The sequence below is a fragment of the Sporothrix brasiliensis genome (assembly GCF_000820605.1).
Source record: "Sporothrix brasiliensis 5110 chromosome Unknown Cont17, whole genome shotgun sequence".
Classification (NCBI taxonomy): Eukaryota; Fungi; Ascomycota; class Sordariomycetes; order Ophiostomatales; family Ophiostomataceae; genus Sporothrix; species Sporothrix brasiliensis.
In genome coordinates this window covers 2,362,405-2,389,986 of record NW_024467136.1, presented here as the reverse complement: position 1 = coordinate 2,389,986, position 27,582 = coordinate 2,362,405, and the positions used below count along the sequence as shown (strand labels likewise).

General features: G+C 53.5%; 4 protein-coding genes across 4 annotated transcripts; 3 read left to right on the top strand and 1 right to left on the bottom strand.

The window, feature by feature from the left end:
• Nucleotides 1-243: 243 nt before the first annotated feature.
• On the top strand, nt 244-5,968 carry SPBR_02174 (rRNA biogenesis protein RRP5; the record flags this gene model as incomplete). The annotated part of the gene is made up of 3 exons (XM_040760477.1): nt 244-684; nt 756-5,294; nt 5,381-5,968. The coding sequence occupies 3 exons, from the start codon at nt 244-246 to the stop codon at nt 5,966-5,968; spliced, it is 5,568 nt and encodes a 1,855-aa protein (XP_040620698.1).
• Nucleotides 5,969-9,331: 3,363 nt separating this feature from the next.
• SPBR_02637 (uncharacterized protein) lies at nt 9,332-11,058 on the top strand (the record flags this gene model as incomplete). Its single annotated transcript, XM_040760940.1, has 4 exons — nt 9,332-9,497; nt 9,560-9,622; nt 9,693-10,143; nt 10,215-11,058. 4 exons carry the CDS (start codon nt 9,332-9,334, stop codon nt 11,056-11,058), a joined length of 1,524 nt encoding a protein of 507 aa, XP_040620697.1.
• Nucleotides 11,059-14,871: 3,813 nt separating this feature from the next.
• On the top strand, nt 14,872-16,593 carry SPBR_02641 (uncharacterized protein; the record flags this gene model as incomplete). The annotated part of the gene is made up of 1 exon (XM_040760944.1): nt 14,872-16,593. The coding sequence occupies one exon, from the start codon at nt 14,872-14,874 to the stop codon at nt 16,591-16,593; it is 1,722 nt and encodes a 573-aa protein (XP_040620696.1).
• Nucleotides 16,594-18,112: 1,519 nt separating this feature from the next.
• SPBR_02157 (uncharacterized protein) lies at nt 18,113-27,550 on the bottom strand (the record flags this gene model as incomplete). The annotated part of the gene is made up of 1 exon (XM_040760461.1): nt 18,113-27,550. The coding sequence occupies one exon, from the start codon at nt 27,548-27,550 to the stop codon at nt 18,113-18,115; it is 9,438 nt and encodes a 3,145-aa protein (XP_040620695.1).
• Between the last annotated feature and the right edge of the window lie 32 nt (nt 27,551-27,582).

Genomic DNA, 27,582 nt, shown 5'->3' with positions numbered 1-27,582 from the left:
ACTTTTATACCGGTCCCCGTGCCTCGTCGGTACAGGCAGCGTCCGCTTATCGATAAGAGAACGATACGATCTTATCGCTCCACTAAGATTTTTTTTTGAAGGGCAGTTTTTTTCTGCCGGAGATTTTGGCGATCCGCTCTTTTCTAACAGTCGCCGTACGACTTCACGCGAACAAGCAGCGCATCAGCACAAGCTCAACCCACGATCCAATTCACAGCCTTAGAGCTGTCTGTTGGCCGCACGATGAGCTCACTTAAGCGCAAAGAGGCATCTACGGGCGGTGTGCCGTCCAAAGCAGCCAAAACTAACGGCGGCGGTGATGGTGGCCGACCCTCGAAGCGGGCCAAGGCCAACAAGTCGGGAGACTTCAAGAAGACGAACGACAAGCCCGACTCGGAATCGAACTCTGTCCCAACCACGGCGGGTGCTTCGACCCTCGTTTCCCGTCTCAAGGAGGACGAGCCTCTTTTCCCTCGTGGCGGCGGCAGCGTCCTGACGCCCCTGGAATACAAGCAAATTCAGGTGCAGGCCAAGAGCGATGCCCTTTTCGACCAGGCGAATGGAGACGCCGACAAGGCCGACGGCCCGGAAAAGAAGAAGAAGCAGAAGGGCAGGCGGAAGCTCGACGCCGCCACCGCGAAGGCCGCCGACGACGGCCCCAGAATTGAGAGCTTGAACTACAAGGTATGTTGAGACTTCTCCAGCCAGAGCTGAGTCGACATATACGCTATCTGCTAACACCTACTCTTCTACAGCGCCTTGTCAAGGGCTCCCTCGTTCTGGGCCAAGTTTCGACCATCAACCCCCTCGAAGTCTCGGTCGCCCTGCCAAACAACCTCGTTGGGCACCTTCCCCTTACCTCCATTTCCCAGACCTTGAACGAACGCATCGAAGCCGAAGCTGAGGCGGCCGATAAAAGCGACGCCGAAGATGAGATTGACGACTCAGAAAACGATGAGGTGGACCTGCAGGAGCTGTTCACTGTCGGCGAATACATCCGGGTGTCGGTTGTCTCCACCGAGGACGACACATCCAACTCCAAGAACAAGAGGCGCATAGAGCTGTCCGTGCGGCCAGAGCATGCCAATGCGGGACTTTCTGAGCAGGATGTCGTCCGCAACTGCACTGTCATGGCCTCTGTTGTCAGTGTGGAAGATCGTGGTTATGTGATGGACCTGGGCATTGGCGGCTCGGATCTTCGTGGTTTCCTCGCTAAGAAAGAGCTCGACCCTTCGATCTCCGAGGCGCGCGTGCAGCCAGGTGCGGTTCTTCTTTGTCTCGTCACCAGCAAGTCACCCAACGGAAAGGTGGCTCAGCTTACCACCCAGAAGAAGCAGCTGGGCAGCCTCAAGAGCGCCGCCACCGACGCTGTCACAATCAACACCTTTTTGCCCGGTACGGTCGTCGACATTCTTCTGTCGGACGTTAGCGGCCGTGGTTTTGTCGGCAAAGTCCTGGGCCACCTCGATGCTACTGCCGATGTCATCCATTCTGGTGCTGGTGCCAGCGACGCCGACCTTGAGGACACGTACAAGATCGCTTCCCGGGTGCGCGCACGCGTCATCTGCAACTTTCCTACCTCTGAGTCGCCCAAGGTTGGTGTGTCTATCCTCCCTCACATCGCCGCCCTCACGCGACAGACTGTCGAAAGCAGCCCCGACAAGAAGAAGAGGAAGAAGCAGGAGCAGGAGCAGGAGCAGGACCACGAGCAGGCGGCCAAACTTCCCCTCGAGGCCCTCCCATTGTCCTCGACGGTCGAGCGCTGTGTCGTGCGTCGGGTTGAGCCCAATGTCGGCCTGTGGGTAGATGTTGGCATCAGCGGCGTTCCTGGTTTCGTACACATCTCCCGCGTCAAGGACGGCAAGATCGACGCTCTTTTCGAGTCTTCCGGCCCCTACAAAGCTGGCTCTTCCCACCCTGGCCGCGTTGTTGGCTACAACCCCATGGATGGCACATTTCTCGTTTCCTTTGAGAAGTCTGTCTTGGAGCAGGCATACCTCCGTGTTGACGACGTACCCGTTGGTAAAGTTGTCCCCGGTACGGTCAAGAAAATGCTCATCAGCCCGTCCGGTGTGTCTGGTCTGATTGTCGAGATTGCCGATGGTGTCACTGGTCTCGTCCCCGAGTTGCACCTGGCTGATGTCAAGCTACAACATCCGGAGAAGAAGTTCCGTGAGGGCATGAAGGTCAAAGCACGCGTGCTGTCCACAGACCCGGAAAAGCACCAGATCCGCCTGACGTTGAAGAAGACGCTCGTCAACTCGGACCTGCCTCCCATTTCTTCGTTTGCCGACCTGACGTTCGGTCTGCAGTGCCTTGGTACAATTGTCAACATCATCCCCGCCGGTGCCTTTGTGCAGTTCTACGGTGACCTCCGCGGCTTCCTCCCCGTCTCCGAGATGAGTGAGGCGCCCATCACCAACCCCGAGCAGCACTTCCGCCTGGGCCAGGTCGTCAGTGTCCGTGTGCATAAGTTCAACCGCGATCGTAACCGTCTCGTTGTCACCTGCAAGGATCCCACCTCATTCGGCGTCGAGAAGAAGCTGGCACTGAAGGACCTCGCTCCTGGCGAGATTGTGTCTGCCACGGTGATGGTCAAAAATGCTGACAGCGCTGAGGTTGAGCTGACCAACACTGGCCTGAAGGCCACCCTCCCGGTTGGCCACCTTTCCGACCGTTCGGCAGCCAAGAACGCGGCTGCGCTCCAGCGCCTGCACGTCGGCGAGGTCCTTTCCGAGCTCCTTGTTCTTGACAAGCACGAAAACCGCCGGACAGTGACTGTCTCTCAGAAGCCCAGCCTCATCGCGGCGAGCAAAGCCAAGACCCTTTTGACCAGCATGGAAGGCGTAAACGCTGGCGACGTGATTGCTGGCTTTGTCCGCAACATTACGCCGACGGCTGTCTTTGTCCAGTTTGCCGCAAACATTGTGGCTCTGCTGCCGAAGCAGCTAATGCCTAGTGGCATCCAAAACCAGCCCGATTTCGGCATGCATATCTCCCAGAGCCTGGAAACGCGCGTCATTTCTGTTGAGAACGACCGCATTGTCGTATCTCTTCAGACCGAGGCTAGAACGACGACTAACGCAGATGACGATGCCATTGACACGAAGCTGATCAAGCCGGCCGACACGGCCCTCAAGACCCTTGGCGACGTGAGAGTTGGAGTTGTGACCAAGGCAAAGATCACCAGCATCAAGGCGACGCAGCTGAACGTTCAGTTGGCCGACAACGTGCTGGGCCGTGTAGACATTACCGAAGTCTTTGACAAGTGGGAGGACGTGCCCGACTCCAAGGACCCGCTGCGCAACTTTAAGGAAAATCAGGTCATTGACGTGCGCGTTCTGGGTGTTCACGATGCGCGCAAGCGCACATACCTTCCCATTACGCAACGCAGCAGCCGCAGCGTTTTTGAGCTGTCTGCGAAGCCGAGCAACGTCAAGGCTGCTTCGGCACCGCCCGCCCTGACCATGGACAAGATCGAGCCCGAGTCGTCATGGATCGGTTTCGTCAACAACCGCAAGTCCAACTGCCTGTGGGTCAGCCTGTCGCCCAACGTGCGCGGCCGTATGTACGGCATGGAGGCGTCCAACGACCTGTCGCTCGTCAAGGATCTGGCGGAGAACTTCCCCATCGGCACGGCACTGCAGGTACGCGTGCTGCACGTGGATGCAGAGCAGGGCCGCCTGGACCTGTCGGCACGGCCCGCTGACGCCAAGGACGAGATTGACTGGTCGTCGATTGACAAGAACATGGTGCTTCCGGCCAAGGTGACGAGAGTCGACGACCGGCAGGTGGTGGTGCAGATTAGCAAGACGGTGTCGGGCCCGATCCACTTGATCGACCTGGCCGACGACTACGACCAGGCCGTGACGACACCGCATTTTAGGAACGACATTGTGCGTGTCTCGGTCGTGTCGGTGGACAGCAACAACAAGAAAATGCGGCTCTCGACGCGGCCGTCGCGTGTGCTGAACTCGTCGCTTAAGGTCGAGGATCGCGAGATTACGAGCGTGGCCGACGTTGTGGTCGGCAAGATCATCCGCGGTTTTGTGCGCAGCGTCTCAGACAAGGGCCTTTTTGTGAACCTGGGTGGCGATGTCGTGGCTATGGTGCGCATTGCAGACCTTTCAGACCGCTACCTCAAGGACTGGAAGGCGCACTTCCAGGTCGACCAGCTGGTGCGCGGCCGCGTAGTCGCGGTCAACCTGGAGCAGAAGCAGGTGCAGCTGACGCTCAAGGCGTCGGTTGTGGACGACAACTACGTGCCGCTGTCGACGCTTGCCGACTTCCACAAGGACCAGATTGTCAGCGGTCGCGTGCGCAAGGTGGAGGAATTTGGTGCCTTCATTGTCCTGGACAACACCGCCAATGTTAGTGGTCTGTGTCACCGCAGCGAGATGGCCGACAAGGCCGTGCGGGATGCGCGGAAGCTGTACAAGGAGGGCGATGTGGTCAAGGCGAAGATTCTGAGCATCAACCACGAGAACGGCCGTGTCAACTTGGGCCTAAAGCCGGCCTACTTTGACAACGAGGACGATGACGAAGATGCGATGAGCGTCGACGATGAGGACGATGGTGCGCGCCTGGATGACTCGGACGATGACGATGACTCGGACGACGACGACTCGAATGACGACATGCTGGACGTTCGGGAAGCCCTTCAGATTACCGGCACGGACAACGACATCGACATCCTGAACGGTTCGTCGGACAAGGATGCCGAAGACAGCGAGGATGAGGACGAGGATGATGAGGAGGGCGGTGTTGCGCGGGGCGCGACGGGGGGTCTCTCGGCCGGTGGCTTTGACTGGTCGGGTGCCGACCTGGACAAGGACACGGCTTCCTCGGACGACGACGAGGATGATGCCGATGCTGCCGCCGCCAAGAAGGCCAAGACCAGCGCGAAGCGCAAGAAGGCGGCTGCCGCGGCGCAAATGGATATTGACCGGACGGCCGAGCTGGACATTAGCGGTCCGCAGACGGCAAGCGACTTTGAACGTCTGCTGCTCGGTCAACCGGACTCGTCAGCGCTTTGGGTCGCATACATGGCGTTCCAGCTGCAGGTCAGCGAGCTGGCCAAGGCCCGTGAGACGGCCGAGCGTGCGATCAAGACGATCAACGTACGCGAAGAGACGGAGCGTCTCAACGTGTGGATTGCGTACCTCAACTTGGAGGTCGTGTACGGCACAGACGAGACGGCCGAGGAGGTGTTCAAGCGGGCGTGCCAGTACAACGACCAGCGTGAGGTGTTTGAGCGCACGGCGAGCATCTACATCCAGTCTGGCAAGCACGAGGTATGTTTTGGCAGTTTTCCGGTCATGAACTGTCCATTTTCTGGCTTTCCTCAAGTACGCTCTTTTGCTAACCAACCGCCTTGCAGAAAGCGGATGAGGTTTTCCAGACCATGACCAAGAAGTTTGGTGCCCAGGCACCGCAGATCTGGATCAACTACGCACATTTCTTGCACCACAGCCTTCAGGATGCCGAGCGGGCACGTGCTCTGCTACCGCGCGCCATGCAGATGCTCGACAAGCACGCACACGTCAACTTGATGGCGCGCGTGGCCGCGCTCGAGTTCCGGTCGCCCGTGGGCAGTCAAGAACGCGGCCGTACTGTGTTTGAGAGCCTGCTGGCCAAGTCGCCCAAGAAGTTTGACCTGTGGGACCAGCTGCTGGACCTGGAGACGTCCGTGTATGCGGCGGAGAAGGCCAAGCAGGCTGCAAAGGGTGGCAAGAGCACCAAGGCCAGCAAGGCCGACGCGTCGGTGGTGAGAGATGTGTTTGAGCGCGGCGCCAAGGTCCCTGGCATCAAGCCCCGGCGGGCTAAGACGTGGTTCCAGCGGTGGGCGAAGTGGGAGGAGCAGCACGGCGACGCCAAGAGCCGCGAGAAGGTGTCAGCCCGGGCCAAGGAATGGGCAGCCGAAGCTGAGAAGAAGAAGGCCGAGGCTGAGGCCGAGGAGAGCGAGTAAGGCGAGAAAAATCATGAGCAAAACCAAGACGCGTTTGCATAAAAACGTTTGTTTATGCTTTTGCCTTTATTTTAGAGGGCGGACAAAAAGAGACATAACCGGCATATTTGCGTTTGATTTTTACAGTCGATTTTCTTTGTAAATAAACGTAGTCTTTACCATGGATTTTGGCATAGTTTGTTAGCTTGTCTAGCTGTTGTTCCCTGCTTTTAGATATGCATACTGTATTCTATTACACTGTTTCAACACTTTGTTTTCTTCGCGCGAGCGCATGTGTTCTCCAGCCCATTCATCCTAGTCCAGAGATTATGGGGCAGAAAGTTCTCGAAAGAGTTGGCCTCTACTTGAAAATGCATATGAAGCAAGGCGGCAGCCGAATGTGTCTTATTTTCGCAATTTGGTATCCGTCTCAGGACGAGACGTAGGTTCTTTTGGTCCTTTGCAAAATCGAGAACACATGATGCTTTCGGGCAGTGGGATGCGCGGAGGCGATATGTTTCTGATGAAGAAACAGAAAACAGCCGTACCAAGCAGATGGATAGAACGGACACCAGAACGAGTGGAGGACGGAAGGGCAAGACACGGAAGTGTCTTATGGGGGCGGGCCAGGCCTTAAGAAGTGGCGACACGGGCGATCTGGGGCAGCAAAATGGTTTGTCGACAAGCACAGACTTGGCAGCACGTAGGGGTTGCGGAGCGTGGAGGCGAACGCTGGATGAAAGAAGAATGTACATGATTTTAAGATCGAAAGGAATGTACGAATCCTTTCTCTCTCCCTCCCTTCCCAACCCGAAAAAAAAAAAAAAGCTTTATCGGCCACAAAATCTAAAATGGCTCTGAAAGACGAAGCTGGGCGCAGATTCGTCGCTATGAAAAGAACACGAGACAAGGCACGACAATCCTGGCTATGCCATGTGGCTTTCATTTGGAGCCTTGCTCTTCCGATGCATTCCGGTGTCGGCAACTATATTACCCTCTGGCAGACTAATATATTCTATGCCCTTGTCCAAGCGCACAGGCCTCTGCAAAGACACACAGAAAAAAACGTACACAAGTTTGAGCGGCGTAGAGATTTTGAATTTAACAAAAAAAAGTCCGGCCGTTGCAAGATACATAGAGAAACATACACAAACGGCTGAGTGGCAGTCGGCTAGATGCATTTTCCGTCGCAATAGCATGGAAACTATGCATGAGTTCGCAGCTGGGAGGAGTTGAGGTGACGGTTGGAGAGCGACGGCCATGGAAAAAGTGGACTATGGACCAATCAGGTGTCATACTTTGTCGACAAGTGGGGCCATGCCATCGCACCCCTTGTTCCAGCCCTGCCTTTTTGTTTCAGGTTTTGCACATCCCCCTCGTCTACTCTACTGCGAGAAAGTCTTCTGAAGGTCTTTTTTATTCTTTTTTGATTATTTGTCTAGGTCGCACATTGAAGTCTACTCGGAATAAATGAAATCCATCTTACATCTTCCCTTGCGCATTCATTATTTTATTTTCGTTATGTGATCACTATCCGCAAGGCTTGCAAACGGTATTTGAAGATTTGGCGGTTGAGCTGATACCAACTTACTCAAATTTCTAAATTTCAGCTCTATTTATCGTTAAAGCTGGGCTCATTTGTCCGTAAGTATTGTTTTCGTTGTCATCGTTTCCATTGAGTCGTCTGATCATGCCGTCCTTGTAAAGCATCTGAACCCCTTCAGAAAATAAAGAGTGGATGGGCTGGTTTGTGATCGTATGCCAAGACAAAGCAGATGAGAAGGCGTATATGTAGAAAACAAGAGGAAATGCGAGCCCTGTTCTGCAAGGCAAGTTAGTTTCCGTCCATCACAAGTATGTCCATGCACCACCTCCACGCCCCTTTGCGTGATCTACACGCAAGACCTTGTTCCGCGGGCGGGGGAGGAATGGGATGAGAGAACCTGCAAAAGCAAGCTTATCGTCTGTCATCATCAGCTTCACCTTTACTGGTACGGGTATCCCTGAGGATATCAGCGTTTGTGGGGTCTGATGATTTAAAGGCGGACTTGGATGCCAGCCGTGAGAATACTCTGAAGTAAAATAATCGCCAAATGTCTGAATGCTAAGTTTTTATATTAGGCGTCTTGTCGAAGAGCGCTTGTATCTTGGGCTCTCCATATTTCAACCAATGTCCAAGGCCGTCCAGTATCTGCGAGAAGCACCTGTCTTTCCTGTATTTTGACAAAGGTTTTGATGGAGTCGGGAAGTTTTTCTTAATCATAAGAAATGTATGTTTGAGATTGAAAGCAGACAGAAGCCTTACCAAAATCTTCTTTAAGATTTTGTGACTGTATCCTTGTGTCTGTAAATTCCAAATTCAACCTTGAAAATTCTCCGAAACTATAGCAAATGTCTTATGCTATAATGACCCATCAAGTTGTGCGGTTCAAAAAGTAGGCCAATTGCCGGATGGAGGGCAATTGAAAGTTTTATATCTAAGGCCATAGGAGAAGTTATGTCATTTCGCCCGAGTTCCGGCTGGGCGTGGCACACAACCCACGACCTATGAGCTCATATCATGACACACGAGACAAGCAATTTATCCGGTCAGTAAGTAGACAGGGCGTGGATATCGGTCCATCCGATGGGGCCCGTAGCGTTACTTTTTGCTACCCCAGACGAACTCCCGAAAGTGGGACTGAAGGCCTCTGTGCGATGTCTATGGCATGCATAGCATTACCACACCTTCGCTCACTTCGACATCCAGCCCGCACGGCCTCTTTCCTGTAGACGCACAGACAAGTAGAGCCGAAGTTTTAGTTCTTGACTTTATTACTTCTTCTCGTTTTGCGTTTCTCTTTTTTGACTTTTTTCTACGTAGAAGGAAGATTTGCGGTGAGGACGGCACGCATAGACACTTCTCTGATCATCGTGTTGAGCCTTGCGACCCTTGCAGAATTATCCGGTTCTTTTCTTTTCTGATGTGATTTTTCTTTAGTCGCCTCCCTCTCCTTGACTCTATTCTATCCTCACCCGTCCCGCTGACACTCGCTTTTTCTTGTTTTGCTCATCTTTGATCCTTTGAGATCCTTTCCGTTCTATAGTTGAAATGCTTTATGTATCCTCTACACCCCCTCCCTCGGCCAGAGCTCTGTCTCTTTTCATTTTTCTTCCTCTCCTTCTCATTTCTCCCCCCATTACCTTTCCCATTTCTCTTTCTTATTTCTTCTCACGTATTTTATACGAAAGCGAGGCAATATTATCATATTATTTGCTTTCCTTCGGCTACAGATCCTATCTTTGACTCGATGCTTTCGACCCAACTTCCTCACCAGTTGGCGGCGGTTTTCTGATCGCGGAGTAACGAACTTCTCACAAACATACACTAGACGACGGACAACAATGCCCAACACAACAGATATGGCGTCCGCGCTGCGTGTCCCGGATGGTCCCACTAGTGGGCTTCAAGACTTCGCCATTGCAATCAACTTCATCTTTCCATCGGCTGCCCTGCTAGTTGTGGCAGCACGAGTGGTAGGACGGGCGACCTCAAGGCAGTTTGGCACAGGTCTGGTTTGTCCATTCCACGATGTGAAGAAGGGAAAGCAACAGTCATACTGACAGAACTAGACGACTGGCTCATTTCGATTGCCATGATCTTTTCTCTGATACAGACAGCAATTAGCTACATGTGTAAGTTCCTCCCAACTATATTGAATATTTTTTATCGACATTTTCGGCCGGCTTTAACAAATATGTTCAGTTATAAAAACAAACTTTGTCGGCATCCACTTCAACGACATTCCACCGCACGACCCAATCCAGGGTGCTATCTGGAATTTTGCCGTTGAATTTCTTTACAACCCTATCCTCTCTCTCGCCAAGTCCTCGGTGCTCATTTTCCTGCTCCGGCTCTTTGGCCAAAAGACCGGCATCCGTCGCTTTATCATTGTGCTCAACACAATCAACTTGATGCAGATGATTGGTGTCTTTGTTGCCCTCATCTTTCAGTGCACACCGATTGCGTTTAACTGGGACAAAACCATCAAGGGAGGCCACTGCGTCGACCAGCGGCTTCTGTTTGTATCGACTTCAGCCTTCAACATTCTGACGGATATTATCGTGCTTGGCCTGCCCTTATACATTCTGGCCGACCTCAAGATCCGCCGGCGAACTAAATTTGGTTTGATATTTATTTTCCTGTTGGGCATATTGTAAGTTATTCACACTCTCCCCGTCTCCAAGCCGGAATACGCATGGCACACATTACTAACAAAAGGCACAGGGTCACAATAACATCTATTGCCCGCATGGTCATCTTTGTCCAGGGTCTCTTTGGTCTAGTCGTGTCGCCGGATCCGACATTCAACATTGGCTTTATGACGTCTGATATCGAGACGAATTTGGCACTGATTACAGCCTCGATCCCGGCCTTGCGTCCGTTCTTGAGAGCACGCGACCGCGGGGGGTGGCTGCCTCGGTTTGGCCGAGCACCGAATACGACAGCCAACAACACAACCGAAATGGCCCGCAATACGGCAGCCACGGCCGCCTACCTTTCGCGCGCCTCCACCATGACGGCTGCGACCATGGCGACAAAGACGGCCACGATACAAAAGTCGAGCAGCCGCCGTGGCCGCGACGCCAATGGAAAGCTTCTGCGCATCGGGACGACGTCCGAGCGCCAGCAGCCAATGGAGCTACGCAGCCAAAGCCCGCGAAGCAGTGAGGAAGAGGCCATGACAAGCAATGGCATTATGCGCGTCAGCGACATCCAGCGCGAGATTGACGGTCTGGCGCGCGAGCTGACAGCCGTTTCCGGACCGTACTCTTCTTCTCGGTACACCCATTTTCTGGATACAGATCCCGCTGCCGACAATCTCCAGGGAGCACCACAGCCGCCCCGGTCATCCTCGGCTCCGGGTTTTGGTCGGCGGCGGTTTGCCGACCAGTACTACAGTGAAGGCGCCGACCCGGATGTCGAGTATGCCCGTGAACGCGACTTCAACGAGGAGCGGTTGTCACGATACGGCGAGCGGCGCTTCGGCGTCATAACGCCCAAGGGCGTTCCGCCACAGTGGCCCGGTCACTTTGAAAACGGAGGTCGCAAAGAAGGCCAGCCCTTTTAGGTGACTCCCCCTGACACGCCACCTCTTCAATTTGTTCTTCCCCTGTCTCCTTTTATATTTTTGTATTTTCCAGTCTTTGCATTGCGTCTCGGTACACTATCATGTCCACGAACGGCACCTCTGGGGTAAGTGGCAGTGGCATCTGCCCGGCGTTCAAACATTCGAACAATAATACCATAACATTATACTTGGCATTCTGGTGTTATTCTCCCGCCTTACGTTCTGTCTCTCTTTCACGAGCCCTCACTTGTCATATTTTTGCCATGTTTAGCTCTTCTTTTCGTGTTAGTTTGTGTACGAAAGTTCTTAGTTAACAAAATAAATTGATACCCACAATTAAAAATCACAAAAGACATATAGGCCACCATGCCGAGCTGCGACTTCGGGGCGTGAAAAGCAAAGGGAAATGCACAAACAAGCAAACCAGCGAATTTCTAATTTTTCGTTTTCTCGGCTATTGGGCAGCAACTGTTGATGCAAGCCACGACTTTTTTTTATATATACGTTTCTTTCCCGCTAGCTTCTCTTCAGTTTTTTGATATGTCTTTTCTTTGACTTTCTTCCTCCTTGCTTCTCGTCATTCCTTTCTAGTACACACTGCTTCTGTGTCTACATTAGGGTATCACGAGGACATTTTTAGTGCTTTTTGGTTGTTTAGCCGTCGAGATACTAACGCCCAATGTTGACTGTCTTTCACTGGCCGCTCCCTTCGCGGGTGACTGTAATGATTTATGTGTCCTTTGACTGGTTTGGAGTTGCTAGACAGAGTGAAAGTGCTAGCGGCCATACTTGCTATAGGAGTTCGAGGCCAGACGAAGGCATACATAGCAGGTACGTGAGTACGTAGTGGGACGTAGTATCTTGTAACGTACGCTGTCAGAGTGAAATGTCGTCCATCCACCTTTGTGCTCAATGTGGTCTGTGAGCATTACGATGAAGCGGCGTCACGTGTCTTGTTGAGGCAACAACTCTGTGCAGTTCTAGCCGCTGTGTTGTCCGTGGATATGGAAGTTTGAACACCGATAGCGTTTGTGTCGAGCTGTTCGGAAAAAGGAGGTCGTACAATGGCCAACCCCAGAGTAAAATTTATTTGCGCTGGCCTCCGACAAAACCAGCGAGACCCGCCGCGGTAGCCGGTCCGCCTGCTATTGTGAAAAAGTCTGTGGTATTATTTCCTTTTCCTCCTCCCGTGTCCTTATCTTGGCTTGCCGAAATCGCCGGTTTGGCAGCCGGTAGGATCTTGCCTGTGTTCCTTTGCGGGGCGTTGTTTTCATCGTTTTTGCCCCGTTGGTTTCTCTCTGGCACTATTTCTTCCCTCTTTTGGTAAGATACTTCCCTGGTAATCCTCTTTTCTCAGGTCCCTGCGTTTCCATGTATGACGGTGTAGTGAATACAGAGGAGATGTGGGATGACGTGGGCCTTCTGGAACGAATGGAAAAGCGCGACAAGTGGGTTTCGTCGTGGGAACGGGAAGAAATGGATCCTCTAAAAGCTAGGCCCAACGCTGTCTGTTTCTTTTATTCCCTCGTCCGATCCCACCCCAATTTTCTTTCTTTGTCTCATTTCGGCGCGCGCGTTTTGTTGTGGCGGCCCAGTGATTGCGCCGAGGATCTAACGGAAAGCGCCTTTTCATTTTTTTTTTTTGTAGACACAGGCTCTGCGTGAAATACAGAAACGAGACTGACTGTAGGCGCAAGATGGTGGTGAAATTTCTTGACCGTGGCTGTAGACGAGGCCTTTGAGGGGATGCCATGATCCCCTTTCAAATCGTCTCTACAAGGGCCTAACTAGGTTCCTGCCGTCTCATTCTGCGTAGTAGAATGCCTCCATAAGGAAGGAACGTGTGAGTTGGCTGTTGGCTGCTTCCTATTCGGGCAAAGCTGCGTCGCGGCCGTAATGAGATTCTCGGGGGAAGGAAAGTACTCCCTCCGCACGCCAAGGGTAGGTAAGAGATTGACCATATTCCTGTCCACAATGGCAGGTGCGAACGGTCCCCTCTTGCTTTGGACTTTCAAACTGCGTTTGCATAACGCTAAGGACTGAACTCAACTCGGACCAGTTGACTCCTTGTCAACTCCCAACAACAAAATTACGAAACGGTACGAAACAGCCAAGCACAGTAGCACACGCAAAACGGGGCATTTCGGCGTTTGACCATTTGTACAGCTCGTGTCTCAATGTCTGTTCTGTTCTGGTGACACGCGGTCTGCGAGTCCAGTCCAGTGATCCCCGATACTCTCCTACGACAGGACAGGCCTAGCCAAGACACCCACTCCATGTGATCGGGCTTTGCCGACTGGCGATAAGAGACCTATGATGGAGCGGCGCAGATTGGGGCTGAAGAGAACACGAGTGCGTCGTCGCTGATTCGCAAGTCTTCGTCAGAGATAGGCAAGCCGCCTTCCCAGTCAGTCATAATTGAAAGTTCAATCCCTTTGACCTCCTCCGCCAGTGCCATCACACCCAACTGTCAGCTAACTGAACTATCTAAGGGCTGCAGAAAGTCTAATCCAGGCAGGCATCCCGCACCCAGCTCGGCGTATCGTCGCGCACTTTCCTATCTGGAAAAAGCCGTGGGGTTGGCAGTCGACTGAAAGGAAGGGAGGGACAGACAGTTGATAAAAGAACGCACTTCTCGTATTAAGCCTCTTCCGTCTGTCTGCGTTTGTTCTTCGCGTTTTGCGTTTGCAACTAACGGCTGCTTCTTCCCCCCCACACGAGTCGTCGTTTCTCTGCACAAATGCGCCGCGCACACGACACAGGTCGATACGCTCTCTGGATTCGACGACCGAACTATTGATGCCCTTCGACAGCAACTACCTCCGACACCGAGCGCCCACTGTCTTCGTATGGTATACGGAAAGCGAGGACGCCCACAATCGCATTTCTTATTCAAAACTAAGGGCGGAAAGCTGCCGGACAGGCCGGCAACTCTGGCAAGTCGATGCGCAGGCATTTTCGTCGGCTTCTCTTCCACAGCGCTATCTTACCATAGGCGACCCAGGCGACGATATAGTGCTCATCGGCTTTACACTTCCAGTTCCGCCCGCTTTAAAGTTATTGTTACGTACGAGATTTCCGGTACGACATACGCTGTAATATGTCGTAGTACGGCATCCGTTCCGCCGCAAATTTCAGCCAAACGTCGCCCAACTACGTCAGTGCCCACACTGAACGGACAATAGCGTTCCACCCATGCCAGCGTCAACCGTCCTCCCGTCCCAGCGGCCTTAGCAAACAACTTTCTCCACGGTTGGCTTGCCATGTTTTTGCGGTGCGGCCTGCCCAGCAAGCTGGAAAAATAGTGGATGGTAATACCGCTGATCAGATTGGGGCACCCTTAATTTACGGAGCACTTCGCCATATCGGCGCCAACTATATTCTGGAGGCTTTCTTTTGCACTTCCTTTTTAGTCCCTTCGCCTACCCTCCGCCCACACACTCCTTTGTCTGATCTGTCGCGTGGGGAAAACAGGACTGGAAGAGGAGTTTCGTGGCGATGATGTCCCCACGCTCCTTTCTGGTCTCCCGCCAGAACCAGTTCTCTCGACCTTCACCCTCAGCATCGTCACCAGCACAGTCTCCGTCACAATCGCCGCGGCACAGCCCACGACACTCGCCCCAACACTCGCCGTCTCGATCACCACCAACATCTGCAACCTCTTCTACTTCTTCCTCATTCGCTGTTCTGAACAGGCGAAGGAATGACACGACAACGTGGGACCCGATCCCGTCTAACAACGCCGTACCACCGTCCCGCCCAACCGCCGCTCCTTCGACTTCCCTCTCCGGTGCTTCTTCGTCGTCCTTGAATATGAGTGCAACCGTCGCTGCACCACGAGGTAGCGCTGTTGCCGACGCCCGCCGACTCGCAAAGAGCGATGCGCCGTCCATGCCCAGCGCTTCCACAATGTCAGAAGGCGCATCGCTAACCAGCGCTGCTTTTATTCCCGACGAGCGCCCAACAACGCCAACGAGTCCGGTTCAAATTCCGGTAAAAGCAACTAGGCACGAGACCGCGCATCCGCATGCTCACGCGCACGCGCACGCGACCAAACATCGCCACCACCTACCACACGACGAAGATGCCTGGCGCGGTTTCCGCCGAGGTCAGGTCCAGGCATGGGGCACCACCGGATCCCGGCGCCGCTTGCGCGACGTCCACAGTCCGGATAGTATCTCGCCATCCGTAGCGGCTCTTTTAGCCGTCACCAATATTCCTCGGTCACGATCCTCGCGCAGCCTGCGGCAACCACGGACTTTGAACGGAGACCGGTTGAGCGAGAAGCGTATGACTGTCAACTCTTTTATCAACCAAGTTCAAGGGGCCGAGCAAGAGTTCAGCCTTTCCCTCAGTAAAAGCCCGCTCGATGTCCTCTTGACGGCTCCCGAGGATCTTGAAGACGATGACGACGAGGTCTCCATCAGCGAGAGTACTCTGGACGCAAACCTTTCCACGCGCACCGTGTCGCTCGAGTCTATGCCCTCGTTAGCCGACTCCTTTGCAACTGGTACCATTTCCTCCTACGACTCGCCTCAGACCCCAAACCGCGCCCACGGCAGTGTTCACAAAGCCCGCCCAACGCGCCGGTCGCTCACACCCGTGTCGTCACCCCCAGGCCAACACGATACCGACCCGCTTTCGGCGTCTAGTCTTGACGGCGGAAGCGATAGTGAAGTGGATGTCGACAACCTCGATTTTCGCGTCTTCCAGTCGCCTCCAGATCCCCTTGCCAAGACGACTGAGGCTCGCTTCCCTCTGCAACCGCTTCGCTCAGCCTTCAAGTCCAACCTCACGGCCTCCCTCCGTGCCTTGCGAAACGCGGCACGCTCCTTCTCCAACCTCAACCTCACCTCCATTCCACCTGAAGACTTTCTTACACGCTCTATTCTCACCATCGACCCCCACATTCCATACACGGACGAGCGCCGCCCCCCGCCACTTGAGGAAGAACCGAGTGCCGCACTCCGTCGCTACTTGAACCCCACCCAAGGGCCGCACGTTGACCCGCGACTCTCGGCCGCCCAGATGCTGTCGCCGGCGCTGGCGTCCGCGTCTCTTTCACCCGCCACTCTCACGTCGACATCGTCCGGGCCTTCGTCTTCGACGTCTGGCAGCGCTACTTCGCCAGGATCCTCCCCACCCCGCTCACCTTTCACTGCGTCTATTCAAATGCAAACGTACCGTGTGCACCGCACAAAGGGCCCGAAATCATCACCTTCTGGCCACAACAGCGCCACCACCCCCTCGGGTCTCCCATTGCACCCGTCCGGACGGCCGGCCTCATCAACCTCCTTGCAGGAATCCGACCGTCCTCCCCCAGGACCTCGGCAACGGGAACTTCGCGAGAACTCGGACTTTATTCGCATCGCTGTCATGGAAATGGCCATGCGCCGCATGGGCAAACTGGATGACCGCAAACCAGGCCGCGCGCGTTTGGCTCTGCCACCTCGCAAGATGGGCGGCAAACCCTACGTTGTCGGCACAGACGGCGTCCCTGCACGATGGGTCGCCGCGTCTCGCGATAGCGACTGAAGTTTCACTTCTTTGCTCTTTCAACTGCGCCTAACGAATCTGGGACATTTATTTATGTTCAACAGTGCATCACAGCCCCATGAATATCACCGGACCTTTTCTTCCCCTACTCTTTTCCTATGTCATCATTATACCTGCATCGGCATTTGGCGTTAAATTATTATTTGAGGTCACAAATCTGTCAACTTTGTGACTTTTTTATTGGTTCTGGGCAGCATTTCGGATGGGGAGCGATGCCATTCCCCCCAACATCATTTTTGATATGAGCATGTGATACCTACCTTGCTTTTATATTTTGTCTATTAATGCCACATCTTTCAAATCGAACTATTTGCTATTACTTGGTCTTTGTGTATTCATATGTTTGTAAAAACCTTAACAAATATACTCAAACGACGTGTTATTGTGGCGGTTTCTGTATCGTAGAGGAACTTCAAAGAAATACGGACAATCTCTTGAGGATTAATATCGATATTATATTTTCTATTTCAAATTGTTTCGGGTGTATCCACCACGTAAGAGTATCCCTTTTACTTTGCGGGAAGCTGAAGCTGAACCGATAGTATCCGCTGTTGGGCTATGATCGTGAGAACGCAGAGTGGGTAATAATACGGGGCGAGAAATGCAGAGCGCTGTAAAACGACGTAACGCTCTAGGTGGACGGCAGGTATGTGAGGGATTTTGAATTTGATTTTTGATCTTGAATTTTCATCTACCTCCCACTTCTGGAACCCACACGCACATTAATGAGTCCCCAAAGGCTCTTCACTACAAATGTCGCCGTTTACATTTTCCAATTAAAGGAAGAAAATAAGCTGTGAATGAGGTCCAAGCTTATTATGCACAGATGAGTCTTTTTTCATCGCCGCCGTCCTTGGCCGATGAATTTCCCTGACCTAGCATGCACGCTGTTCTATTTGCGTAAATAATACAAAAAAAAAAAAAAAAAAAACGAGGCGGGCTATGCGGAAAAGACGTTGGGCTGTATTTACTTTCAAACGACTAGTGGATAAGAAAAGAAAGGGAAAACTTGTACATGTATTGGATGATATGTGAGCTGTATATAATATCAAAACAGGAATGAGCAAGTTACAAAAATAGAAACAGAAACAACAAAACCGCCACACCCTTTGTACACCCACCTGAGACCACATGTATACAACAAATTACACCAGCCCCAGGAGAAGAAGATGGCGGGCAGACGAAAATGATGGACAATATAGATGGCCAGCATGACCAAACGCAGAAATAGAAACAAAGACAATAACACAAAGGAACACATAAGAAACCAGGGCAGAGGACAGTAGAAAATCGTGATGGGAAAAGCCTCGGTCCCTGTGAAATGCCGGAATGTGCCCATAGAGTAGTTTGCAAATCCCGCAACCCGGACTCCTACTCCACACCGTTCTATACTTTATTCTTTTTTGGGCATATATTAGCCCTTGTTTTTCTTTTGTTGATTCGAACCTTATCGACACCCAAGTATGCGACAAGTCACAAGCGTTAAAGGCGCCGTTGCTCATGTCGTCTTTGTCCGTAGGCCGCGGTGCAACTGCTTGGGCACGTCCGTATCGGCATCGTCGGCATCATCGTCGTTGATGTCAGCACCGGCCATTCTGGTCTCGCGCCGGCGCATTGGTGTGAGATCGCCTTCTTCTATTCCACTGTGACTGCTGTGCACGCCAGATCTTTGTGCGTAGCCTAGGTTTTGGCTCGACAGGTGGTTGCTGCTTCCACCGCTGCCGATGCTGCTATTGTCGCGGTCCTTGACCCTGGATGCGAGAGCGCTCAGCTTGTTGCGGACACCCCCAAAAGCAGATTTCTTGCGCTCGCCCGATTCGCTGCCACCGCCAAACATCTTGCTGCTGCTGCGGCTGTCGGGCCATAGGTAGTCAATGTTGCTGCCCCGGCTGGGAGGAAGCGAAGATTGACCAGACGAGAACTCGTGCTGCGGTGTTGGTGGTGTCATCATCAAGAATTTGGGTATTGGCGTGGCTTGGGTGTTGATTGACGCGAGGCCACCGGTGTTGTTAGTACCACCACCACCACCACCAACACCACTGGTGCTACCGATGTACGATCGGTTGGACGATGCAATGCTCGAGCTTCGACTTGCAGAGCGTGGAATGGGGATGGATGTCTGCGATCCGCGAAGAGACCGTGGCGGTGAGCGTGAGAAGTCGACTGCGGAGGTACCAAAGATGGACGATGAGTCGTCGCTGTTATCCCGTGACTCGCTCAGCGCAGGTGTCGACAACAAGGCCGAGCTTGTGATCTTCTCGCGCAGTTTGGACTGCTGTGCAGTATTAGGCCGGTGCTTGCTGAGCTTGTTGCCAATGATGGCGCCTGTGTGCGAAATAAGCGCCTTGATAACTCGGCTCTTGAGTGCTAGCGCCAGGTCCAGGTTTGACCATGTCTTGTTGCGGTATTCAATTGTTGGCAACCGGAAGACAAAGTCGTGTACGTCCTCAATGTTGTGTTCTCCCTTTCCCTTGTAGCTCAGGCAGAGGACGACGGATGGTAGGCGAATGTACGCAAATGTCTTGTAGTTGCTTGCACGGGTAATCATCTTGGTCAGGTCATCAGAGGGGTTGTTGTTTTGCTTGTCGTCCGACTTGGTACTGCGCAGAGTAAACCGGCTGCCTTTTTTGGAGGATTCGCTACCGCCTGTGATGGATGAGAACCCAGTGGACGACCGCCCAACACCGATTCGGAGTGGGCCATTGCCCTGAAGCGATTCGTGTGACGGCTTCTTCAACAAACTCTTCGACGAGCTGGCATTGGACTGCCGGAAGAAACGGAAAGAATGTGCATCTGTAGAATGGACACTCAGAGCCCTTTGTTTGTCTGACATCGACCGGTGGTTCTGGTTGGACGTCAAGGTCGGCCGCAGGCGAAGCTCGAGAGAGCCTGGTCGAGTGTTGAAACCTGCCGACTCCGACACGGCCGATCCCAGCCGGTTGCGACCCCCAGTATGAACGTTATATGTGTAGTCATCCTCCTCGGTATCGTCATCTGACTGCTTCGCAAATGAATCGTTTGTAGTGGGGAAATCGCTACCGCCCGCCTGCTTGTCGCCGTCACTACCGGGGAAGATGTACTCGAATATCTTCTTACCGACTTCATGCTCGAGCTGGATCTTCATTGGGAACAGCGTCACTTCAAAGTGATCCATTACCGTAATGCCAGCAATGGCCTCTAGCATGTACCAGTAGACACGCACCATCGGCTCCGAGCCCGTCTCCATCGGCCCGCGCTCGTCCAGGTAGGGGGCGATCATTTCGGGATAGATGGCATCTGGGAGCAGGTTGAGGCCAAGGATCTTGCCCACCTGGATCAGGTTGATGTGTGATCCGTCTGCAATGTCCGTTCTGTCGTACTCAACGTCCTTTAGCTGAAGCTCGACAAGCGGCTCGTTGTTATCGCGGATTAGGTGCCAGACAATCTCGCGGGCCGAAATGCTCCACTTCAAGAGTGCGTTACTCTGAGACGCATCGTTGCGGCCTTGCGAGGTCGTGATCGCTTTCATGATAAAAAAGAGCTCGTCCTCGCACGCCGCAAGGTCACGCTCCAGCAACAGTTGCTCTTCCCAGCCTCGCTTGTCAAGAGTCTTGGAATGGATTTGAAAGTGGGTCTTGATGTCTTCCAACTGGCGCACACGTTCCTGGAGCCGGATAACCATCTCGGGGGCGCCACGCAAGTCGCTGAAGTCAGATGCCAGCATGATCTTCTCGAGGCGTTCACTTCGGGTCTTCTCCGCAGGCTCGTTGTACATGAGGAGATCAAGCACGATCACGTAGATAGCGTAGTACTGGGACGAGTTGCAGAGCGCGCGCGCTTGGGGAAACTCGACCCACAGGTTGTCCATGCGGTTTTCTAGGTTGTCAGACGTGGTTGCTCCGGCACCTTCGCCAGTGCTGACGCCCTCATTGTACTTCAGACGTAGCGTATTGTACTTGTCGTAACGCAGCATGGCTGATGTTTTCTGCACCACACGCTTAAACCCGAACGGATCGGTCTGGAAATCAAAGATGGCTTCCATGGGCACCCACGGAGGCCAACTAGACCCACTGGGTGCACCATAGCTGCTGCCCGAGTACGCGGACAGAATGCGCGTAGAAAACCACTTGCGGTGGGTGACGAAGAACTGTGTGCTGTCCATGCCGACAAGGAAACGCCGCTGAACTAGGCCGCTGACGTTGTCAGAGAGTCTAGCCTTATCCATCACCTCGACAACCTTGAGCTCCATGCCCTTGGCCGTCACAAGTACCACGTGTTTCTTATTCTTGTCGCTCTGCAGTTGGATCTGCGGAGCAATTAGATGGACATGGTAGTTGTTCTGAGGCGTGAACTCAGTAGCAATGCCGCCGGACAGTTCCTCCATAGGGGTGCAATAAACGGTGCCCTCGTTTTTACCGCCGCAGTCCTTGGCGAACTCCTCTGTGCTCACAAACTTCCGGCCGTCTTGTAAGATTTTGCGGATCCTATCCTCGATATCTTTACCAGACGTCTGGTCCCCGTTGTAGGCTCCATCCGCTGATTGCTGCGCGCTGGGGCTAGTGCCAGTAGCTCCGGTGGCGACAGACGATGAGTCGCCAGTGTTCGGCGTTGCACCAGCTTTAAGCTTCACTTGCTCTTCGACAATGTCGATGATGAACTTCACTGCTGGCCGGGACAGGTAATAAACAAAGCCTCGTCGCTGGCTGACCTGGTGGATGTAGCGGAGGATGATGTTTCGAAGCATATTGTTCCACTTGAGCTTAATGTTGTGGACGACGAAGCGGTTTGTGAATTCGCTGGCAAACTCAGCACCAGAGTCTGCGCCTACTTTGTCGCCGTCAGCCGAAGCCGCTGCATTCGCTGCAGCAGACGCATCACTGGGGCCGTTTTCGTTGGATGGTGAACGGCCCACGCTTCTAGATTTCTCACGCTCTCTCCGCTTAGCTTCTCGAGCCTCGGTGGCGGCCTTTGCCGATGCCGCTGCGGCAGCCCTTGCTGTGGAGGCGGCTGCCGTCTCCTCTGCCAGGAGTCGCAGGGAGTTTTCGAGGAACGACTTCTTTTCTTGGAGAACATTGGCTTGCCGAGAAAGCGTTTCAATTTCGTTTGTAATGGAGGCATTGTTCTCATTGTTGATCCTCTTCACTGCTTCATTGATGTCACGCACGTGGTTTTCGATTTGATCCTCCAGCTGTCGCAGGCGCGCCCGGACGAGGTGCATTTGAACTGTCCGAGGATCATCGTCCGGCGTCATGATACAGAAATGGGTGGATTCGTGGCCAAAAGGACTTGTACGGTCCGGGTCGCCAGAAATTACGCCACCAATATCGGTCTGTCGAAAGTAAGTAATCCTCGGCGCGAACGCGAGTGGGAAGATCTTGGTGTCAGGGTTTGGTTCCGTGGGTAGAATCCAATCCAGCTCCACAAAGTCATCCATATCGATCCAGCTGAAATCGTCGTCAGGGATTGTGAAGCGTGAGATGTCCGCGTTTTCCTCTTCATTGTGTATGTAGTGCGACAGCGAATTTTGAATTGATTCCGCCGTTGTTCCTCGAATGCTGGCCGAAACAGCCCGGATATCGGCAGAGGCAAGATCGAGCTGGCACGCGTGAATCTTCATGCCCGTCGTCCGACTTTTCATTTTGCGGCCCTTGTCACGGGTGTTGAACTCTTCTCTTCTCTGGTGCATATCAAGCATAAAGCTGTCAAAGCGAACTTTGATGCCAGTTGCAGTAACGGCATTCTCTGTAGGGTCGTCTGTATCCTTGTGTTTGTATATGTGGCTGAGGAACAAGGGCGCAAGCAGAAGGTTGTACTTGATCGTGGCCAGGTGCCGTCCAAATTTCTTGCTGGTCTTTTCACAGCCGGGCCAGAGCTTGCCTTGTCGGATTGGGAGCGACATTGGCCCGCTAAACAGGGACCACCAAGAAAAGAAATGTGTGAAGAAACGGGGTGACAGGTGGACCGTGTTGTAGCTGCGTGACGGCTCTGAATTAGATACAGACCACTCTCGGTCGACCGGCGCACGAACAGCAATGGACATATGAATATGTTGACTGCGGAAGCCCCGGAAAGCGTCGTAAGGCAGGCCACCTTGGGAGCGGGCGTGCTGAGGCGCCTTGAGGAAGATGCTGTAGTGTGGTGCGAAATTGAAGTTTCTCATGCCATCGTCAATGGCCCGCTCAAAAACAAGGCCAGCTAGCCACTGAACCTTACCAGATAGCTTCATGACCACCTTCTTGAACGCTGCACCAGAGCGGAGAGAATCATCACTGCTAACGCTATCGTCGTCTGTGCTCTGTCGATTCACCTCACGTGCGTGGTGGCTGTAGTCGGGAACAGCTAGGATGTACTCTCCGCTATTAACAGTCATGAACTGTTTCGGGTCGTCGTCCGCATGGATGTTCCAACGCACGTCGTTACGCCAGCACATAAGGAACCCAGCGCCGTTTCCTGTCACCTGATACGGGTCTCGTGTGCCTTTAAGGGCAAAATGGACGTCGCCATCTTGTTTCCAAGCAACGCGAACGCGCGAGTGGAAGCTCAGGCGGATCTTGTCCCAGAAGCCTACGCTCTCGGAGGGATCCAGCTGAGGTTTCGTGAAAGATTCGAATCCCATCATCATATCTTGAATGGCAGGCTGGTATGACGGGCCCCACGTAATTTTTGTCGGCAGAGAGGTGTTGATGTCGATTGTCATATCGGAGTACGTCTTGACTTGGCTCGTGGTACGCAGCACATCGATGGCAAAGTTGCCTGCTTTCGATGCACCTGGCTCCGGGTCCTTGGGGGGTAAGATATCGACTTTGACGTGCCGCACGGACTCTGGGCCTTGGAATTCTTCAGCAATGACGAAATCGGAGGAAAGTGACAACGCGTGCAACTTTGATGGCTGATTCGACGCGATCCCGGGAACATGCAGTAACGGGAGGGGATAGTCGCGTAGTGTTACTCTGGCCTCGCCCATGTTGATTTGGAGGTTGACGGGGATAAGAAGCGCATACAGCATATCCTTTGGCATACCCTTTCCGACCTTGTGGAGGAAATCGGGTAACTCTTTCATTGGGAAGCTAGGTTTGTCGATGATAAAGTGCAAGTCGTCGATGACAGTCGTCATGAGGGCGGGTCGGTTTGGCACGCCGAGAATGTTCTCGAACTCGTTCATCTCCTCATTTGTCGCGTGGTCTCCCCAAAGTAAGCTACGTATCTCCTTCATGCCATTGTGCGCCATGAGATATGCTCGGTCGATGCGCTGTTTCCAGCCGCGCGCATTGTGCAAGTTCAGCTTATGCCTTGCATCGGCAATGGTGACGTGAGCGCTACCAGTCATACCCAACGAGCTGCCCTCGGGATCGTACCGAGGGGTTCTGCCGAAGCCGTGGGAACTTGCCGGTCCGCGTGCAGTCGGCTGTCGATCGTCGCTCTGACTCCTTGCGTTGGCACCGGAAGAGGCGAGATTGATATTTCGGCCACGGGGTGCCGCAGACCGTGCCCGGAACTTGCTAGATTCCCGACGGGCTTCTTCCTCCTGAATCTTCTTCACCTTGACACGGAATGCTTCTTCTCTTGCAAGTCGTTGCATCTGCTCAACGCGCCCCGCGCGGTAGATCATACCTAGTTTCCATTCAAATGCACCATCTTCCAGCTCAAATGCAAATGTACGGCTCCGGATGGCCACCCGAGGGATATTTTTGGGCCCCTCTGGTGCTTTCCCCAGTATGTATTCGTCCGTGCCCGTCTTGAAACGATGGTGCAGCTGTATAACGGATTTGAAAGTGTTGACAATATTGTCAACAATCTTGTACAGAACAAGCTCGTGTGGAATGCCGATACGGATGACGTCCGTACTAATATCAAAGGCTCGCACGATCTTGTAACCACGAGTAGGAAGTTTCTTCCGGGTCTCTTTGCACTCCAAACGGCCGTTTTTGATGCTCAGAAGCCGTGCCCAGACTCGTGGCATGCGAGGTGCTTCAGCATGCAGTCTAATCAGCTTCCAGTAAACGAAGGGTGGTGACCAGCGATGGCGGCCAGTCTCTAGGCCGTGAATCTGAAGCATAATAGACGGATCGGACGGGAGGTCGGCTTTGATCTGCACAAGGGTGACCTTAACATCCACGGCAATAAGCTCTCGTTGTGGTCTACCCGAAGCATCTGCTGGATCGTTTGCTGCCATGGGTGACGGCGGCGCTAAGTGCAGAGCAGTTCCTGATGTCCCGACTTGTTTTATCTCAGGTGAAGGAACTTCAGCGATACCGTGCTTTTTGGTCGGAGCGTCCAGGCTTGGATGCGCAAACGCCTGCTTCAGGACCATAACAGCCATGCCGACTGAGTAGTGCCTCTCAAGAGAGTAGTGCAAAAGCAGCGTACGGACATGAGAGTGGACATGGAAAACAGGGCCCTGGTTGTCGCTCAGAGTTGAGAACGCAACTTCGAACCTTGGCAAATTGACAAAGGGATCCATCTCCCACTTCTCGCATGACTCGACGATAAAAGCCTCCAGACCCCTCCCGTGAATGGCAATGCGGCGGCCGTCGCCGTTGTGGTAATGCTTCTTTCTTGGGGTCGTCGAAATTTGAGTCAAGAAGTCAGTGTCTGGAAGGAGAACCGAACGGCTCACGGTTCTCCGCCTTGTTGGCCGTCGTTGATTACCGTCAAGGCGCTGTGCTCGATACTCCATTGTCCATGTATCAAGTTGTACCGCAATGCCTCTGGAGTCGCTAGAAACACGCTTGTCGACGCCCGCAGCCTCCACGCTAAAATCGTAGGCTTGCATGTGGAAGTGCATGAGCCACGCCGGCATGTTGCGTATGAAGTTGACATGCTCTCTTGGTTCAGAGCGTTGAATGGACCTCTTTTCTGGGATGACGCTTGGGCGGAGTTGCCTCACGATCTGGCGAATGCCATCAATAATTTCGGGACGGACCAGTTTGACAGAAAAAGTCTGAAGATTTCCACTCGCAACGACATGCACATCAGGGGAGGCATTCAACTGAATCTTGAGGTCGAATGATTCGGTCTGGAGGAGGTCAAACCGATCGCCAGCTGAGGTTTGGTAGAAGAGGTTGTGCGTCTGTAGCCGCAGAGCCGAGGCAAGCGAGTAATGAAGCTCCTCAACAGGAGAATGGAAGGACTCTATGTCGAGTGATATGGACGAGATGGACGAGATAATCAGATCGAAATCGTCCGGATGTGCAGAGGAGCTGACAGGCGGGAGGGTGATACGGACAACGGGCTCGTGCATTGAAAATTTGATATTTGATTTGGGGAGGAGACGAGAGATGAGGATGTGGCGGCGTGTTTTCGGCAGCGACGATGCATGGGCCCGTGGCGGTTTTGGGCGGTTCAGGATGGCAAGAATTAGTGGAAGGTGGCGTGGATCAAGATCCACGGACGGTGATGTGACAACAAAGTTGGCAAAAAGGATGTTGGCATTTCTCTCCTCAGCACTGATGCCCCTGGTGATCTCCACGGATTTGGACGGCAAGGTTGTCTTGACCGTCGTCGTAGCCATTGGGACATACATCAGACGCTGAGGCTTGCCCTGGCCGTCGTCTGCACTGAGGGATATTGACAGGGCGGCAGCGAGTGCCTCATGCGCAATATCCTTGGAAGAAAAGTACATCCGGTGGGCAGGCGACTTGGGATCAAGACGGTGCAAATCGATACCGACCTCTTTCATGGACAGATTCATGAGGAGAACAGGAGCTCTTGTTGCTTTGGCAGTTTGCACCTTCTTGGCAATGCCAAGGAAGCTGACGGCGAACTGGACCTCTTTGATGCCTCGGAGAATAGAGCTCACGAACTCCTTCGAGTCAGCTACGGTTTGCATGAGCTCATCTTCGTCAGTGGGTTCAGTGCTACTAGCTTGGTCGGCTGTGGCCGCCTTTGCAGCATCATTCGGCTGTGGGTCGGATGTCGCCGGCTGAATATTCGTCAAAAACGGGGTGTCCTCGAGGATAGGCGACATGGGACTCAGAGGCTCTGCGATATGAGTAGGGGCCAGCGCAAGAGGCGAGACCGTCTTCTTGGTCTGCCGGTACAGCTCGGCACAGTAGAGGAGGTCGTCGTACGGGACGTGGACACGACCAAGCTTCAATGCGATTGCGGCGTCACGCAAACCATCGAGTGCTTCATACAGGAACCCGTGGATATTGAGCGTGACATTGTCCACTATCTCCATGGAGTCTCTATCTTCGGGGGTAAAGAGAACGCTGCGGAGTGTCATAATCCACTCGGCCTGGCTCGTCTCATGAGGGGCGTCTTGGTCTTGGAACAGACGGCGATCGCGGTCAACCATCTTGCGGCGTGTGTCAACCGCAATCGTAAAGCTGCCAAACTGAACGTTGCCGACTCCGACGACGTTGACGGCCGAGTTGGTGGCAACCACATCCACCAGCCGCAGCCACTTGATATTGCGATGCAGACGCTTGATGCGCTCTTTGAGTTTCATAAGCTGGCGCCAGGTTTTGCTGCGCTCTTCTGCGCCGGCAGCCTTGCGGCGTTCGCTGTCGGAGCTTTCGCTGGGGGGTGGTGATGCGGCAGATGCAGGTGCTTTCTCGTCTATGTCGTCATCTCCGCTCCGCTCGCTGCAGGCCTCCTTGCCCACGGTGGGGTCGCCACCCGGCGTTTCGCTGGTCGTGTCATTGTAAGCAGCCTTGTCGTCGACATGGTGCAAGCCTTCCAACTCGTTGGTATCGGCGGTGACAACCAGCTCGCTGACGACAATGCTCAACCACGTCGGCTGTGCGAAAGTCGGACGGTGAATGTTGAGGCCCAGGCCACGGACTTCGATCTTGAGCCCGTCGCGAGGCACGTAGGCAAGGCGGCGAAGGGAGAAATAGCCAATGCGCTGAATAGATAGGCCCGTGACAATGCGAATGATGGCGAATAGGACAAAGGAGAGGACGTAGAGGAGGACGACGACGCCGAGAATGAAGGTGGGGCTGAAAAGCGCCATAACGGCGCGGCGACTGCTGGGATCGTATGCGA